Source organism: Telmatherina bonti (assembly GCF_933228915.1).
Source record: "Telmatherina bonti genome assembly, chromosome: 11".
In the NCBI taxonomy this organism is placed as follows: domain Eukaryota; kingdom Metazoa; phylum Chordata; class Actinopteri; order Atheriniformes; family Telmatherinidae; genus Telmatherina; species Telmatherina bonti.
This window is the reverse complement of record NC_136629.1, coordinates 11,346,135-11,362,069: the sequence shown is the minus strand read 5'-3', so window position 1 is coordinate 11,362,069 and position 15,935 is coordinate 11,346,135. Positions and strand designations below refer to the sequence as shown.

The 15,935-nt window shown below is 36.4% G+C and overlaps 1 protein-coding gene across 1 annotated transcript in view; it reads left to right on the top strand.

The window, feature by feature from the left end:
* Positions 1-10,470: 10,470 nt before the first annotated feature.
* The window catches only part of eno4 (enolase 4), a gene marked incomplete at both ends in the record, with an annotated part of 29,718 nt that continues 24,253 nt past the window's right edge, over positions 10,471-15,935 (top strand). Inside the window, 2 exons of the mRNA XM_079248703.1 lie at positions 10,471-10,635; positions 15,712-15,840. Coding sequence (XP_079104829.1) covers positions 10,471-10,635; positions 15,712-15,840 — 294 coding nt within the window. The remainder of the gene's footprint in view (positions 10,636-15,711; positions 15,841-15,935) is intronic.

The window sequence follows — 15,935 nt, the reverse complement described above, 5'->3', positions numbered from 1 at the left end:
TCTATCTATCTATCTATCTATCTATCTGTGTATCTATCTATCTATCTATCTATCTATCTATCTATCTGTGTATCTATCTATCTATCTATCTATCTATCTATCTATCTATCTATCTGTGTGTCTATCTATCTATCTGTGTGTCTATCTATCTATCTGTGTATCTATCTATCTATCTGTGTATCTATCTATCTATCTATCTGTGTATCTATCTATCTATCTATCTATCTATCTATCTGTGTATCTATCTATCTATCTATCTGTGTATCTATCTATCTATCTATCTATCTATCTATCTATCTATCTATCTATCTATCTGTGTATCTATCTATCTATCTATCTATCTATCTATCTATCTATCTATCTGTGTATCTATCTATCTGTGTATCTATCTATCTATCTATCTATCTATCTATCTATCTATCTATCTATCTATCTATCTATCTATCTATCTATCTATCTATCTATCTGTGTATCTATCTATCTATCTATCTATCTGTGTATCTATCTATCTATCTGTGTATCTATCTATCTATCTATCTATCTATCTATCTATCTATCTATCTATCTATCTATCTATCTATATATCTATCTATATATCTGTCTGTCTGTCTGTCTATCTATTTATCTATCTATCTATCTATCTATCTATCTATCTATCAATCTGTGTATCTATCTATCTATCTATCTATCTATCTATCTATCTATCTATCTGTCTATCTATCTATCTATCTATCTATCTATCTATCTGTTGTGATGAGGACAATCCTGCTCCATGATTTTATTGACTTAAAGTTCTTTGATCACAACACATCCTCACCATGGAAACGCCTGACCATCTAATGTCCACATCCCGTCCCCGAACATCACAACCAGAATGAGGACTTCTGGTGTTTTCCGTGTTTGTAGTTTGACATAGGAATGAAACTTAAGCGGAATGACTTTATTCCGCTTTGCTTGCCTTTCTGACTCCACCTCCCGTGTGCTTCCAGTTCCATCCTCGTGTCCAGATGTGACGCTGTGGAAGTTCTTCCAGGTTTATTTGATCCTGTTTGGGTGTAATTTCCCTGCAGTTGGTTCAGCTGTGTAACGAGCGATGAGACTGTGGTAGAATGAAGTGGTGGGTGATGAGGATGATGGAGATGAAGGTGCAGTACTCGTGGACGTCACTAGAGGATGGTACAGATGCAGAAACCACGGGCAGACTGCAGGCTTTCATCATGGAAGTATTAAATTACCCGCAGGACAAAGAGATTCACTCTGCCTGCATTAGCAGCTTAGTGGGGAGCTGAAGTTAAATAGAAATAGTGAAATAATGTAGTTTATCTCTCTTTATGAACAGTGTTTACCTGTGTGTGTGCACAGAGAATATCCACACACTGCTGCTGGGTTTGAGCTCCTCAGATGTTCCACATGTGTTGTGGATAAAACATGCAAAATATTCACTAGATTTTATCTGAGTAGTGATCATTAGAAGCTTTACTTTACTCCACAACCTGCACAGGCATGAACAGAAACGCAAAGTGGAGCCACTTTTCTGCAGTTTTCACCCTAAAACAGGGAAAATGTTCCTGAGTTTAATCCGAGGAGATTTCACCGATGAACACAAATACAATGTGATGCTGTGTTGTTGGTAAAAGTAACAAACCAAAAAGGAAGGCAGTAACGATTCTCCACAGATATCTGAGACGTAGAAATGTCTGACCTTCAACGAGAACTGGGTTGATCAGCAGGTCGTCGTCTTCCTGGGCTTCAACGGGACGTTGTGCATGAGCTTCCTGAACATCTGGGCTGATTGTTGGATCTGTGTTCAGCTTTCTCTGCAGCTTCCAGCATCAGTTTCCTTCTGCAGGACAAATTCAAATCAAGAAGTGATCAGAATAAAATCCTGCTTTCTGCTGAACTCCTTTATTAAAACTCAACAGCATTGTTGATTAAATTAAATTAAATTAAATTAAATTAAATTAAATTAAATTAAATTAAATTAAAATAATTATTTTATTTTATTTTATTTTATTTTATTTCCATGCCACAGTAAGTGTTCAATTGATTATCATGGAACTGAAACTTGAGCAAAAAACAAAAACTATTAGTTGCACGAAGGATGCATTTTCTGTGTTTCTCTCTTTATAAAAATGCAGAATTCTCCATGTTTTTAGACCAAAAGTAAAATAAATCAAAATAACAAAGAAGTCATCAAAAAGAGAATTTCTGCTTTACACTTTCTGCTTCTCTACGTGACTTAACAACTATAATCATACAATATGATTATTTTATTTTATTTTATTTTATCGTTGAATATAAAATAGATAGATAGATAGATAGATAGATAGATAGATAGATAGATAGATAGATAGATAGATAGATAGATAGATAGATAGATAGATAGATAGATAGATAGATAGATAGATAGATAACTGCATGGAAGATGAGTCCTGCGGTGTTTTGGGAGATTTTTCTTTTTAATATTTAATTTTTAACACCTTTTGTCCATTTGCACAACATATTTCCAATTTTATTCTTTTATTTAAAAGTAAAATAAATAAATAAATAAATAAATATTAAATACAATTGTGCTCATATTTTTTCATCCCCTTTCATTAAAGAAGGAAAAATACCAGCTACCTGTAAAATAAGCTGAAAATCATTACATTATTTTCTAATTCTGGTTCAATAGAAATGTGTTTTGTTTTTTTTTTTTGTTTTTTTTTAAAAAAAAAGCAAACAAATAAGATCATTTATTACATATTACATGAGTCATAAAGTAATATTTAGTTGACCAATCCTTTAATGTTTCTGCTCCAGTCAGGTGTTTTCTGTTCCTCTCAGTCAGACTTCTGCACCTGTTGACAGGTATTTTGTCCCACTGTTCAACAGAAAAGTCTCTCATTTGTCCAGGACACATTTGTTTGTTGTTGTTTTTTTTTTTTTCTTCAATTCAATTAAATGAAAAAAAAAACAGTGTCTTATATTACTAAATTATATTTTTGCAAATTTTTATTTATTGTTCCTTTTTTAAGTCTCCAGTTATTTGAGTGACTGTTGTAAATTCAGCCTTTTCTTTAATGAAAGGGGATGAATACATATGAGCACAGCTGTAAATAAAAAAAACAACAACTTCCTTTTATAGAAAATGACAAATTTCTGCAGAAAACCTGATGGACTTTAGAGTCCTGACTTCCTCAGCTGACTAAAAGCCCACATTGTGTGCGATCCAAATAAATAAAATAAAAAGTAAAAACTCAACTTCATTTTATTTAATTTTTATTTATGTATGTATTGATACCAGGAAGCAGCTACAACTTCCTGAATGACTGAGAGGCTTCATTAGATCCAAGCCTGGTGCTGCATTGGCCATCAGTCCAGTTATGAACCATAAAGCAGGCCACACACACACACACACACACACACACACATCAGAAGTTTCCAGTAACTTGTCAGCTCCGTGTATCATGATCACAGGCGACTCTCCTGCAGATATCAGCGGGAAAGCAGACTTTTAAAGCCCACCAGAGTTCCCATTCAAACCACACCTGGTCAAGTTTGAAAACATGACTGGGAGATTTTTTAATTAGACGCAATTAGAGGCGGCGGCCATGCGGAGACCTGGATGCACCCCCTGCAAAAAAGATGTGCTAATTAGACGGGAGGCTACTTTTATTCATGTGACCTGTGGAGACCCTGTAAGCTGTTTAACGTCACCAGTGCCACCATTAAAACTGGAATTCATTAGAATGACATAAACAGACACCACTGCTTTCAGCGGAACGGGATGAGTTGTGTCCATGTGCTGAAAGGCTTGTGTGGAAGGACAAACAGCAACAGGTGGTCAGCAGAGAGGGAGGTGGAGAAACACACCAAGTCCACACATAGTCCTTTTAATAACAAACCGATGTGGGACACAGCTTTTCATCTAAATACTCCTTTACAGAAAATTACCCACAATGCTCGCCCCTTTCACTTAAACCCACATCGTATCTCAGCTTATATTTGGGTAAAACGTGGAATCTCTGCTCCACATTTCCTGGGAAAGGAGATAACAGTGACATGGAATCCCCCCCCATTTTCCAGGGGACGCAACAAAGCCCCTCTGAGGATCCCTGAAGCCCCTCAAGGACTCCTTGTGGATCCCCACAAATGGCAGCAGCTCTTTCAGAAAAAGACATTCAGAGTTGTTCCTGTGAGGGATGAGTTGTCGACACTTTCATGCAGCCAATTTGATGCGCCATTTGTGTCACTTAGACCAAACTGCTCACCGCCCCAGAATTATTTTCTTTGTAGCTGCTCCATTTTTTTTTTCTTTTTAAAAAAGCCTCCCGGCACCCTGCTGCTGCAGCCTGCAATCCGCTGGAAGAAGAAAGAAGAAAAAAAAACAAAGGAATAGGAAAGATGCTTGTATTATAAGCTCATATGTTGGAGGGACGTGCAGCTTCACACAAAGCTGCAGATTTAGGATTTAACGTCTGCATGGCAGCAGTTTTATCAGCAGCAGGAGCTTGTAGCTCCTTGTGAGGAGATCTGTAGCCTAAATGTTGTTTATTCTGAATGAACTTGTGTTTTATGTAGCAAACAGGCAGAAGATCCAGAAGCCAAGAGGGCTGTCTGTCCTGCAGCATGGTGGTGGAGGCGACCTGGCCTCGTCCAGCAGGTAAAAGAGGAACGTGACGACAGTAAAGACATCCTGGCTTTTATTATTATTATCTGTTATTATTCAGGTTATTTTCTGTTAGTCATTAGAACATGAAAAATCTGATTTATTAAAACAAATAACGTAAATCTTCCCGTAGAGGAGCTCCCTCCTGGGTTTGTTCATCTTATTTCAGTTTAAATGTTTACTGACATGAAGGTCAGAATATCTGAGAGTTACAAGTCTGGATAAAAGGCCTTTTTGTTTATTTACTTATTTGTTTATTTGTTCTTTTATTATTTATTTATTTATTCATTCATTCATTTGTTCATTTATTTATTTATTCTTTTATTTATTTATTTATGTATTTATGTATTTATTTATTCATTTATTCATTCTTTTATTTATTCTTTTATTTATTTATTTATTTATTTGTTTGTTAAGCCCACCCTGCTGACCCTCTTCAGGATGAAGATGGACTCATCTTCATCACATTCATCCCTCTGTACGTCAGCAGAGACATTCTGCCCCCCCCCCCCCCCCCCCCCCCGCGTGGCCGCACAGGCGCGCGCTGAAACGCTGTATGGGCCTTCTGATCGGACCGAGTTATTTATTTATGTATTTATTTATTTATTCACATGTATGCAATAGCTGTAAATGGTCACAAAGAAATTGGAAAACATTATTATTATTATTATTCTTATTCGTATTATTCTTATTGTTGTTGTTGTTAAAGAGCTGATGACAGAACTGACGCTTTTGGTTTCTTGCTGGATTTTTCTCGTCAGTTTTCATGTTTTCAGACAGTTGTTTGTTGTTTGTGTGTTTGGAGAATGACGCACGGTGATCACGTAAAGAAAAACAACAATGTGGGACATCGTAACAACAACTGGGGACAACCTGAGACAACGGATAGGTGATCGGAAGGGTTTTACATTTATATTATATTTCTAATCTAATGACACCGGGATTTTTTCATCTAAATAAATTACCACGATGTTTATTAAAGATGGATCATGTCAAGGCAGCAAATGGCCTTTTTAGATTAGAGAGAGCTGCAGAACAGCTTCCTCCACCTCCTCCTGTCTTCATCCCCTCATCCTTCATCATTCCTCCTGCACTGTCCGCAGAGTTCACCCACAGACACGCAGATAGATAGATAGATAGATAGATAGATAGATAGATAGATAGATAGATAGATAGATATTCGGGCTTGTGCGCGTGTGAAAGAAATGTCCATCATCGCCCCAACAGGATACAAAAGCCAGAGGTTCAGTGTATATGTGTGTCTGTGAGAGAGAGAGAGAGAGAGAGAGAGAGAGAGAGTGTGTGTGTGTGTGTGTAAGGGAGGGAGGAGAGGAAGGTTATGCGGGAATTTCAGATCATAAACAGGCCAAGGGTTCAGTTTGTGTGATCTCACCGCTCAAACCCTTCTGTTTATAATAATAATAATAATAATAATAATAATAATAATAATAATAATAATAATAATAAAATAAAATAAAATATAATAATAATAATAATAATAATAATAATAATAATAATAATAAAATAAAATAAAATATAATAATAATAATAATAATAATGTTCTTTTAAAGCTTGGCTGAATGAGAGGGAGAAGAAGAAAGGGACTGAGACTGTTGTTCATCTGTGATTCTTCTTCTATTGTCTGTGATGTCTGCAGACCTCATCGTGGGAAGAAATCCACGACCCACGTGACCTACGTGGCCTTGTGCACATCAGCGTGGAGCTGGAGGTGTGCGGTCCTATTTACAGCCTGCTCACAGGCTGACAATGGACATCATGAGGCTCCAGGGTCACGAGCTCAGAAAGAAGAAGAAGTTGTTGCTGTGAAAGTGCGTGATGTGTGCGCGCGTGCGTGGGGGCTCGTGAATTCTTGTGCGACGTCGCCTGCAGCTGTGTGTTAAACTGGACCAGTGGTACTGGGGAGCATCCAGATGAGGGACTGGGGGCCAAACACGCAACATGAGGGACAGCTGGATGACGTCATAGCCTCGCTGGTTACGTCACGCTGCTTACATCGAGTCTGTATAGAATATACTAATATGAGATGAACTGCAATTTTATTGTTGCTAAAATAAATAAAAACATTAGGTTTGCAAATATTCAACATACAGTATGTTAAACAAAAAGTATATTCATCATATAGTCTCTGTTTCTGTCATCCCACCTCGTTAGACGTGTTAATGCTGCACTTTGAGCTGATTTTAGTGAAAATATCGTAAAGATTCATCTTCAGTGTTCGATCTGCTGGAAGAAAAGAATGATGCTCCATCATTTCATGCTCTCATCTGCTTGTTATTCCAGTTGAGACTATCTGGAATCAGTCTGGGTTAAATCAGACAAGTCTCTCTCTTTTTTTTTAGCAACTTTCATGGAATATTCTCCATCTCCCAGAAAGTAAAGAAAATATTAGAACAATGAGAAAATTGGTTTATGTTAACTTTTTATGATCCAGTTAATGAAAAAGCCATGAAGTTCACACTTCATGTCAAATTTGACTTTTCATGTTTCCAGTCAGATTATTCTAATACAAACTTCATCCATTTCATTATTCTAATAATTATTATGAACAGAAAAGAAACAGTAGACATAGCTGTGATGTGTGCCATCCTGGTTTGATCTGATCTTTTCTATATATTTTATGTCTGAAACAGGTGTTAAAAATATAAATACATATAGTCGTTTCATTTTAACTTCAAGCTGCAGAAAATGGTTTATTTACATTTCTGATCCCAACCACATTCGTTCCTCTTCCTCCTTTCGAAACATCCTCCTGGATGATGGTTATCTTTGGTCTGTGAAATATAGGGACTCTTGGGACTCTGGAGACTTAAAAAGCAAATTGATTTTCTTTTTAACTGTCAAAAACTAAAAAATTTACAGATTTTAAAGATTATTAAAAAAGATTAAATCTAGAAAAATAACTAACTGGCCTTACAAGATACACGAGGAACATTTGGTGTCACTTCCTGTCATTTATTCAGAAAACACAGATGGACGATATTTAACTTAACTTTCTTTGAACAGCATTTTATCTAATGTTTAAGCGAACCAAAGTAATTTAGAGAACAAAAAACAATAAAATAATAATAAAAAAATAAAAAAAAAACAACAATTAAGGAAATAAAAGCAATGAAGAAAGAAATCCATTATGATCCATTGCATTGAAATAATATATATATATATATATATATATATATATATATATATATATATATATATATATATATATACATATATATATATATATATATATATATATATATATATATATATATATATATATATATATACACACACACACACACACATATGTGGAGTGCAAACTTTAATGAGTTGTAGTTCCTCCTGCCACCTGTAGGGACGCCCTCATTGGTCACCCTTATTGTTCTTATAAACAGACACGTTCTGAAGCTCCTCCTTCAACTGGAGGAGCTTTTCCTTTTTTCTCCCATTTCTCTTTGTTGTTTTGGTTTTGGATATTTCAGCCCTTTCAACCCAAAATCCAAGTAATACAAATAAACCAGCTGCAGGAATGAAACCTTTCTGGAAACAGAATTATTATTTTATTTATCCAAGTTATCAGGTGCAAACATTAAAAGAACCAATAAGAACAATGTGTTGTGGGGTTTAGAATATAGATATATGAATGAAGGTATAGCTGTTTGTAGCAGTGTTACATATTTTAGAAGTAACTTTAACACATGAATTTAACTAATTGATGTGGGCAGACTGCAAAGAACCTGATTAATCTGAATGAGGTGTGTTGGAGCAGGAACACATCTAAAACATGTAGGGCATTTGGTCCAGAGGACCTGGACTGGGTTGAGACTGAGGTTTTGGTGATTGTGTTTTCTCTAGCTTTTATCTTACTGTTAGGGTTAAGTGAAAATGATTTTATATAAACAATTTGTTTGTTGTTGTTTTTTCACCTGAAAGATTACCTGTAGTTTTTCCCCATGCCAGTCATTCAGCAGATACAACCTCATGCTTCCTGTAACCGTCAGCATCATGTGATCGCTACTCATGTGATCTTTCATTAAAAAGAAGAAGATGAACTACACAGCAAGCGTGTAGACAGATGGTTTGTATTAATAACGCAGCACAAACAGGTAGTTTAGCTACACATCACATCAGTTTGGTCAAAAATGATATGATAAAAACACAAACCTCAAAGTCTGATGAATGACAGCTGCAAATAGCCTGCTGGTTCTGAGTCAGAACTACACATTTAGGCTGAAACAATGTTGACTCAGTTTGTATTTCCATCAAATTTGATTAGTCTTAACTCTCATTTATTAAACATGTTTCAACTTTATATTTAAAAAGAAGGCCTACTCTCTCTAAACAGTATAACTATCTACCTTGCCTGTTTTTGTTTTTATTTGTTTTTAATTTATGTGGTCTGTTTCTTCTTTCTTTTTGTAAGGTGACCAGAAAGGAGCCAAGAAATAAAATGTATTATTATTATTATAAATAATATATATAAACCAAGTGAGAATATCAACTAAGCAGAGCTCTTCCATCCAAAGACTCGGGTCAACTAGTCCGGACCAGAGTCCAGACCAGAGTCCAGACCAGAGTCCAGACCAGAGTCCAGACAAGAGTCCAGACCAGAGTCCAGACCAGAGTCCAGATCAGAGTCCAGACCAGAGTCCAGATCAGAGTCCAGACCAGAGTCCAGACCAGAGTCCAGATCAGAGTCCAGACCAGAGATCAGACTAAACATGGAGAAGCAACATTTAGCTGTTACGCTGCAAACAAGTAGAATAATCTGCCAATGGAGATTAAACTCTCACAGAATGTAGAAACTTTTAAATCCAGGTTAAAAACATTTCTTTTCTCATGCATGACATCTGCACAGTAACTTTTAATTAATTCTGCTTTTTATGATTTTAATATAATTTATTATTTTATTATGATTTTGTTCATGTAAAGCACTTTGAATTGTCTTGTACATGAAAGGTGTTATACAAATAAACTTGCCTTGCCTTATTATTATTATTGTTACAGTTGTCTCATATTTATTTATACTCTTTCATTAAAAAAAAAAGCGGGTGGGGGGGGTGGGGGGGGGGGGGGGGGACAGCTGCCAGTAAAATAAGCTGAAATTGACTAAAGTAATAATAAATAAAAACTTTATGAAAATCATTACATTATTTTCTAATTCTGGTTCAATAGAAATATTTTTTTTTTAAAAAAGCAAACAAATAAGATCATTTATTACACTTAGTACATGAGTCATAAAGTAATATTAGTAAACAATCATTTAATGTTCTGCTCCCAGTCATGTTTTCTGTTCCTCTCAGTCAGACTTCTGCACCTATTGACCAGGACAGGTATTTTGTCCCACTGTTCAACAGAAAAGTCTCTCATTTGTCCAGGACACATTTGTTTGTTTTTTATTTCTTTCTTCAACTCAATTAAATGAAAAAACAGTGTCTTATATTACTAAATTATATTTTTGCAAATTTTTAGTTATTGTTCTTTTTTTAAGTCTCCAGTTATTTGAGTGACTGTTGTAAATTCAGCCTTTTCTTTAATGAAAGGGGATGAAGACATATGAGCACAACTGTATTATTATTATTTATTATTATTATTATTATTATTATTATTATTATTATTATTATTATTATTATTATTATCAATATAATAATAATAATAATGAATAATAATAAATGATTAATCATTCTCGATGTAAATGCAAGAGCAGCGTTTTGTCACCCATTTCCGGCGTTCCTCGCTGTCACGTGAACGCCTCGTTTCCACGGCAGCGGACAACAGGGGAGAGAAGAGAAGCAGAAGAGTCTCAGCGACCCAGAATGTCTCACCAGAGTGTTTTCTGCTTTTCCACGGAGGAACACGACTTCCAGGGAGTTAAAAACGCAGCGGCGGAGTTTTACCGAGTCCACCGAGTCCCGCAGGAGATCGAGAGAGCTCTGAACGAGGTGTTCGTCCTCCAGCCGGGAGACCTTTACGGACACCTGGTATGGTGAAGTTTCCTGCCCAGAGAGGGTTCAACAACCTCTGTATGTCCACCACATTTAACACGTGATGGGAGGAAAGTTATAGACCTTCACAAACATTTATATGTTCCTTTAATTTCTCTGAAACTATTCAGGTATTACATGTGTCTGGCTGGAAATGAATAAAAAAGTAAAACTCTAAACTATCCTTTCACAAGACCAGGACCGCTGCTGGACATTTAGCTGCCCTGTGGCCAACTGCTTCGTGGCCCCCCCAGAAAACAAACTCTGTGGAATCAGATTTGTTTAAGAATCTCCAAGCAAAACTTTTTAAAACTCAAGCAAAAAAAAAAAAAAAATTAAAACCAAACTTTCTAAAATTTAAGTAAAATAAATGATCTCAAAATCAAAAATTAGATATCATCCTGAAAACTATTAGGCTTTTATTTCGTTAAATTGAGTAGTTTTGTTTGCAGTTCCCTCTTCCTGTTTCTCTCTTCTCGCTATTTTGGTTGCGCTTCACAGTCTTTGGTTTTGATTCTTGATTGTTTGGTTTCATTTCTGACACAAGCCTTTCGTGGGCGGGGTCTTTCAGGGGCGCATTCCGATTGGCTAGCGAGTTTTTGAGTGACACAACTGTAGCCCAGATGTTTAAACCCTTGTATGCCAAATTCAGCTTTGAGTTATGGATACACCCATGTCTGTTTTATCACTAAGTGTGCAGTTTGCATCAGTTTCTTGATACAAGTTTAGAGTATACTTTTATGGGAAAGCATTTTAACTACTGTGTCCTGAAAAGTAAAAGCGGCTGAGTTCATGAGGATTCAGAAGTAAACAGTTAACTAATCTTTTAATGGTTTTAAGCATATTTACATTGTTACGGTTAAACAGCACAGATGAATGCTGATGGTTAAAGAAAATTACCATTAAACAATAACAATTCCACAGTTTCAAATTCTTTGTCAGAGAATCAGAAGTCGTTTTAATTTTCAACTTCTTAAACTTCCTAATAAAGTGTACATATTATTGGGCTACAGCTGTATCACTCCAAAACTCGCTAGCCAATCGGAATGCGCCCCCGAAAGAGCCCGCACATGAAAGGTTTATGTCAGAAATTAAACCAAACAATCGAGAATCAAAACCAAAGACTGTGAAGCGCAACCAAAATAGCGAGAAGAGAGAAACAGGAAGAGGAAACTGCAAACAAAACTACTCAATTTAACCTAATAGTTTTCATGATTGATTATTTTTGATTTTGAGATCATTTATTTGACTTAAGTTTTAGAAATTATTGGTTTTAATTGTTGTTTTTGGCTTGAGTTTTAAAAAGTTTTGCTTGGAGATTATGGGACAAATCGGATTCAATAACCCCCCCCCCCCCCCCCCCCCCCCCCCCCGTCCACTAAAAAATCCATACCTGCCAGTGCAATTGTCATTATTTCCAATATAGATTCTCACTATTTACCCACAGGCATCAGTTCTGTTAACAGATGTCATCATAGACAGAAATTTCCAAATAACTGCTATAAAACTTCACAGATTCATATTTTATTATCCTTTGTCATGATAAATTACTTGAAAACCTTCAGCCCTGCAAAAAAATACCAAACATTCAGAGAATTTTAAGGATTTTAGCCATTTAAAGGGCGGTTTGATCACTTAATGTCTGTTGTTGTTGTCCTCACTTTTTAGGATGAAAACATCCCATTAAAGCACAATAAACTAACATTTTTAATATGACAAGTATTGAAAAAATATACTGATGCATTTTGTGATGGCTTCACAGTTAATAGTAAACCTGGAAATATGTCTTTATCTGTCTGTAAAGATGTGAAAAATTGATTTTCTTCCATTTTTCTGAAGAAGCCACATCACCACTCTTTATCTTCTCTTCTCCCACCATCACCGATGGTGCGGAGGGGGAAGCACAAAGTGATGAGCGGAGAAGAAACTGAGCAGAACTCTACTGTAGTAGAGTGGTTCTTATTAGATCTGTTTATATATGACTGCATGTATGGCTAGTTCACAGCTACACTGATCATGTGTACATCACATTTCATGTACAAGACATTTCAAAGTATTTTACATTGAACATTAAAAGCATCACTCCGCACGGAAGAGGAAGCATTAAAATGAACATTAAAGAATATAAAAAGTCATATTAAGCCATTGCAAATAGGTTAGGAAAATAAAATTAAATAAACGAATGAATTAATGTGAATCATTTAGAAGAAAAGATGCAGACTTTATCCACAGATAACAAATGTTTTAACATGGATTTAAAATGTCTGCATTCAGTTTCACCTCCACTGGCAGCCAAATGCTGCTTCTCAGTATTTAGTCTGGACTCTGATCTGGACTCTAGCCTGGAAACGGGTCTGGCCTCTGGCTTGGACTCTCGCCTGGACTCGGGTCTGGACTCGGGTCTGGACTCTAGCCTGGACTCGGGTCTGGACTCGGGTCTGGACTCTTGCCTTGACTCTGGTCAGGCCTCCTATCTGGACTCTAGCCTGGACTCGGGTCTGACTTTGGGTCTGGACTCTTGCCTGGACTTTGGTCTGGACTCTGGTCTGGACTCGGATTTGGCCTCTGGTCTGGACTCTGGCCTGGACTCTAGCCCGGACTCGGGTCTGGACACAAGCCTGGACTCTGGCCTGGACTCTAGCCCGGACTCGGGTCTGGACACAAGCCTGGACTCTGGCCTGGACTCGGGTCTGGACTCTGGTCTGGACTCTAGCCTGGACTCTAGCCTGGCCTCTGGTCCGGACTCTAGCCTGGACTTGGGTCTGGACTCGGGTCTGGACTCGGGTCTGGACTCTAGCTTGGACTCGGGTCTGGACTAGCTGATCGGAGTTGTTGGATCTAGGAGCTCTTCTAGGTAACATTGTCTGAACAGATGACTGTATTCTCGATCTAAACCCGTCCAGGAACCATCAAGTCTGTCTTAAATGATGAATCTCAGAGAAACAAGAAGATGATAACAGTAAATCTTTTTAGAATATTTACACGATATAAATATGACTACATATTATGTTATAAATATTTTAGTCAAACAGAAAAATAAATAAACTATATATATAGTCAAATAAAGTAACGTATCTCTGTACACATATGTAGAAGTAAAATATTGCACGTTAAAAAAATGTGGTATTGTTTTTAATAATTAGTTGTTTTTTATGGTTAAATGAAACCCGAAGGATCAGCGCTTATTTCCTGTGTGCTCTGTAATGAGTGATTTTTTTTTTTTTACAGTGGAGGGATTGAACTCTTTGGTCATGTGATGTGAAATCACCAAAGATGGCCATGTTGTCAGGCTTTGTTTAACTTGTTTTTGTTTTGTAAAGAAATTCTTTCATTCAAATTAAAAATGCCTCATTGTTTGAAGTCACAACATTTGTTGGATTATCTGAAAGAATTTACTAAAATATAACAAAAACAATATTTTAGTATCATATTTAGTTTGATTAGGCGGTTTGAGTCTTATCAATAGGTAACTATAAATCTGACTGAACTAAAATAACCCGTGGTGTTCCACAGGGCTCCATGATGGGGCCGCTGCTGTTCAACAACTACATGCACACACTCACGCTAGGGCTGCTCGATTATGGCAAAAATAATAATCATGATTATTTTGACTGAAATTGAGATCTCGATTATTTAACACAATTATCCTTTTATCTATAACATGAATCTTTTTTTGTTTTTACATTAAACCGTGACTTTTAAAAAAATGTCTTTAGGATTCCACATATTTTAGAAAACAAACAAATAACATGAACCTTTGTCTTGACAAATTGTAAATACTAATGTAAACTGAATAGATAAATATAAGTAAGGATTAAACAACTCTGCGCGCTGTGGTGTTCCCGGCTCCACGTTGGGCATTATATCTGTCTAACACATGGTTCCGATTTTTTTTTTTTACAAAACTAAAATAACAAAGATAAAAAAAATCAGCAATCAGCTTCAGAAAGGCCCGTCACGGTAACAAATTCTGCCATGTGATTAATTGTCTCAGAAATTATTGCGCTAGACGATAATATTGTTGTCATTTTGAGACCATTTTCAGCTAAAATAGCAATAATACCATAATAATTTTAATTTCATAATGATAATTCTAATTTTATATTAATTTCCCTTTGGGGATTAATAAAGTATTGTTCATTTTTCATTTCATAATGCAAGTTCTCCCTTTCAAGGATCGACACACTTTAACAAGCAGACTGGTTTATGTTCCGTCGGTTTTAGGAGGAATAAAATGGTGTAAATCTAAATGTAAATTCAGTTTATTAATGTACACTTACATTTATTGAAATCTATTAAATATTTATATATTATATTTATATTATTTTATTCTAGAAGCATAGGAAACATAAAAGGGATATGTTTTGAAAAAATTTCTCGTACCCCCTGGAATGTCTTAAAGTATCCCCATTTGAGAACCAGTGGACTAGACTGTAACGCTGTCCTGACAGGTCTCCCTAAAGTCCACCAGACAGCTGCAGTTAGTCCAGAATGCTGCTGATCCAGTCCAGTCCTCAGATCTTTACTGGTTTCCTGTCTGATTTTAAAATCCTGCTGTTAGTTTATGAAGCGCTGCATGGTTTTGGACCAGAATACGCTCCGGATCTTCTGGTTTGTTATGAACCAACCAGATCTCTCAGGTCATCAGGAACAGGTCCACCTTCTGTTTCCAGAGTCAGAACCAAACATGGAGGCAGCGTTCAGTTTTTCTGCTCCTCACATGAGGAACAAAGTCGCAGAAACCTGCAGGTCTGCTGAAACTCTCAGCTGCTTTAAATCGAGATTAAACCTTTTTATTTGCGCCTTTTATTAAAGTAACTGTTAATTCCCAACACTGTAACTTTCATACAAAGCGCTTTTTTCCTCTTTTTATTTAATCTCTTTCAAACATTTATTTTGTTTCTTTGTTTTTAGTTTTCTCTGCACTCAAGTTCTACGCATCGTCCTGCAGTGAAATGTGCCTTACCCGGGTTACATGTTTACACCTTTATTAAATAAGTACTCAGATCAGTAAGTGATTGAATTATTTTGCTGAAGCTTCTAACATTCTTGCAACCTCCTACTGTCTCTCAGGTAGATTACTTCGCAAAACTCTCTGCGCCAGCGAGCATCAGCAGGTTGAAGGGGAGAGAGGTTTATGACGCCCGAGGACAGCTCTGCGTTGAAGCAGAGGTCTTCTGTCACGTCTGCAACAAGGAAAAGGTGAAACATCTCCATGGCATCCTGTCAGGCTGTTAGAAAGCAGGATTGTTTCAGCATATCACGTGGTGAATTTACAGCTTTTTAAAGTCTGGATG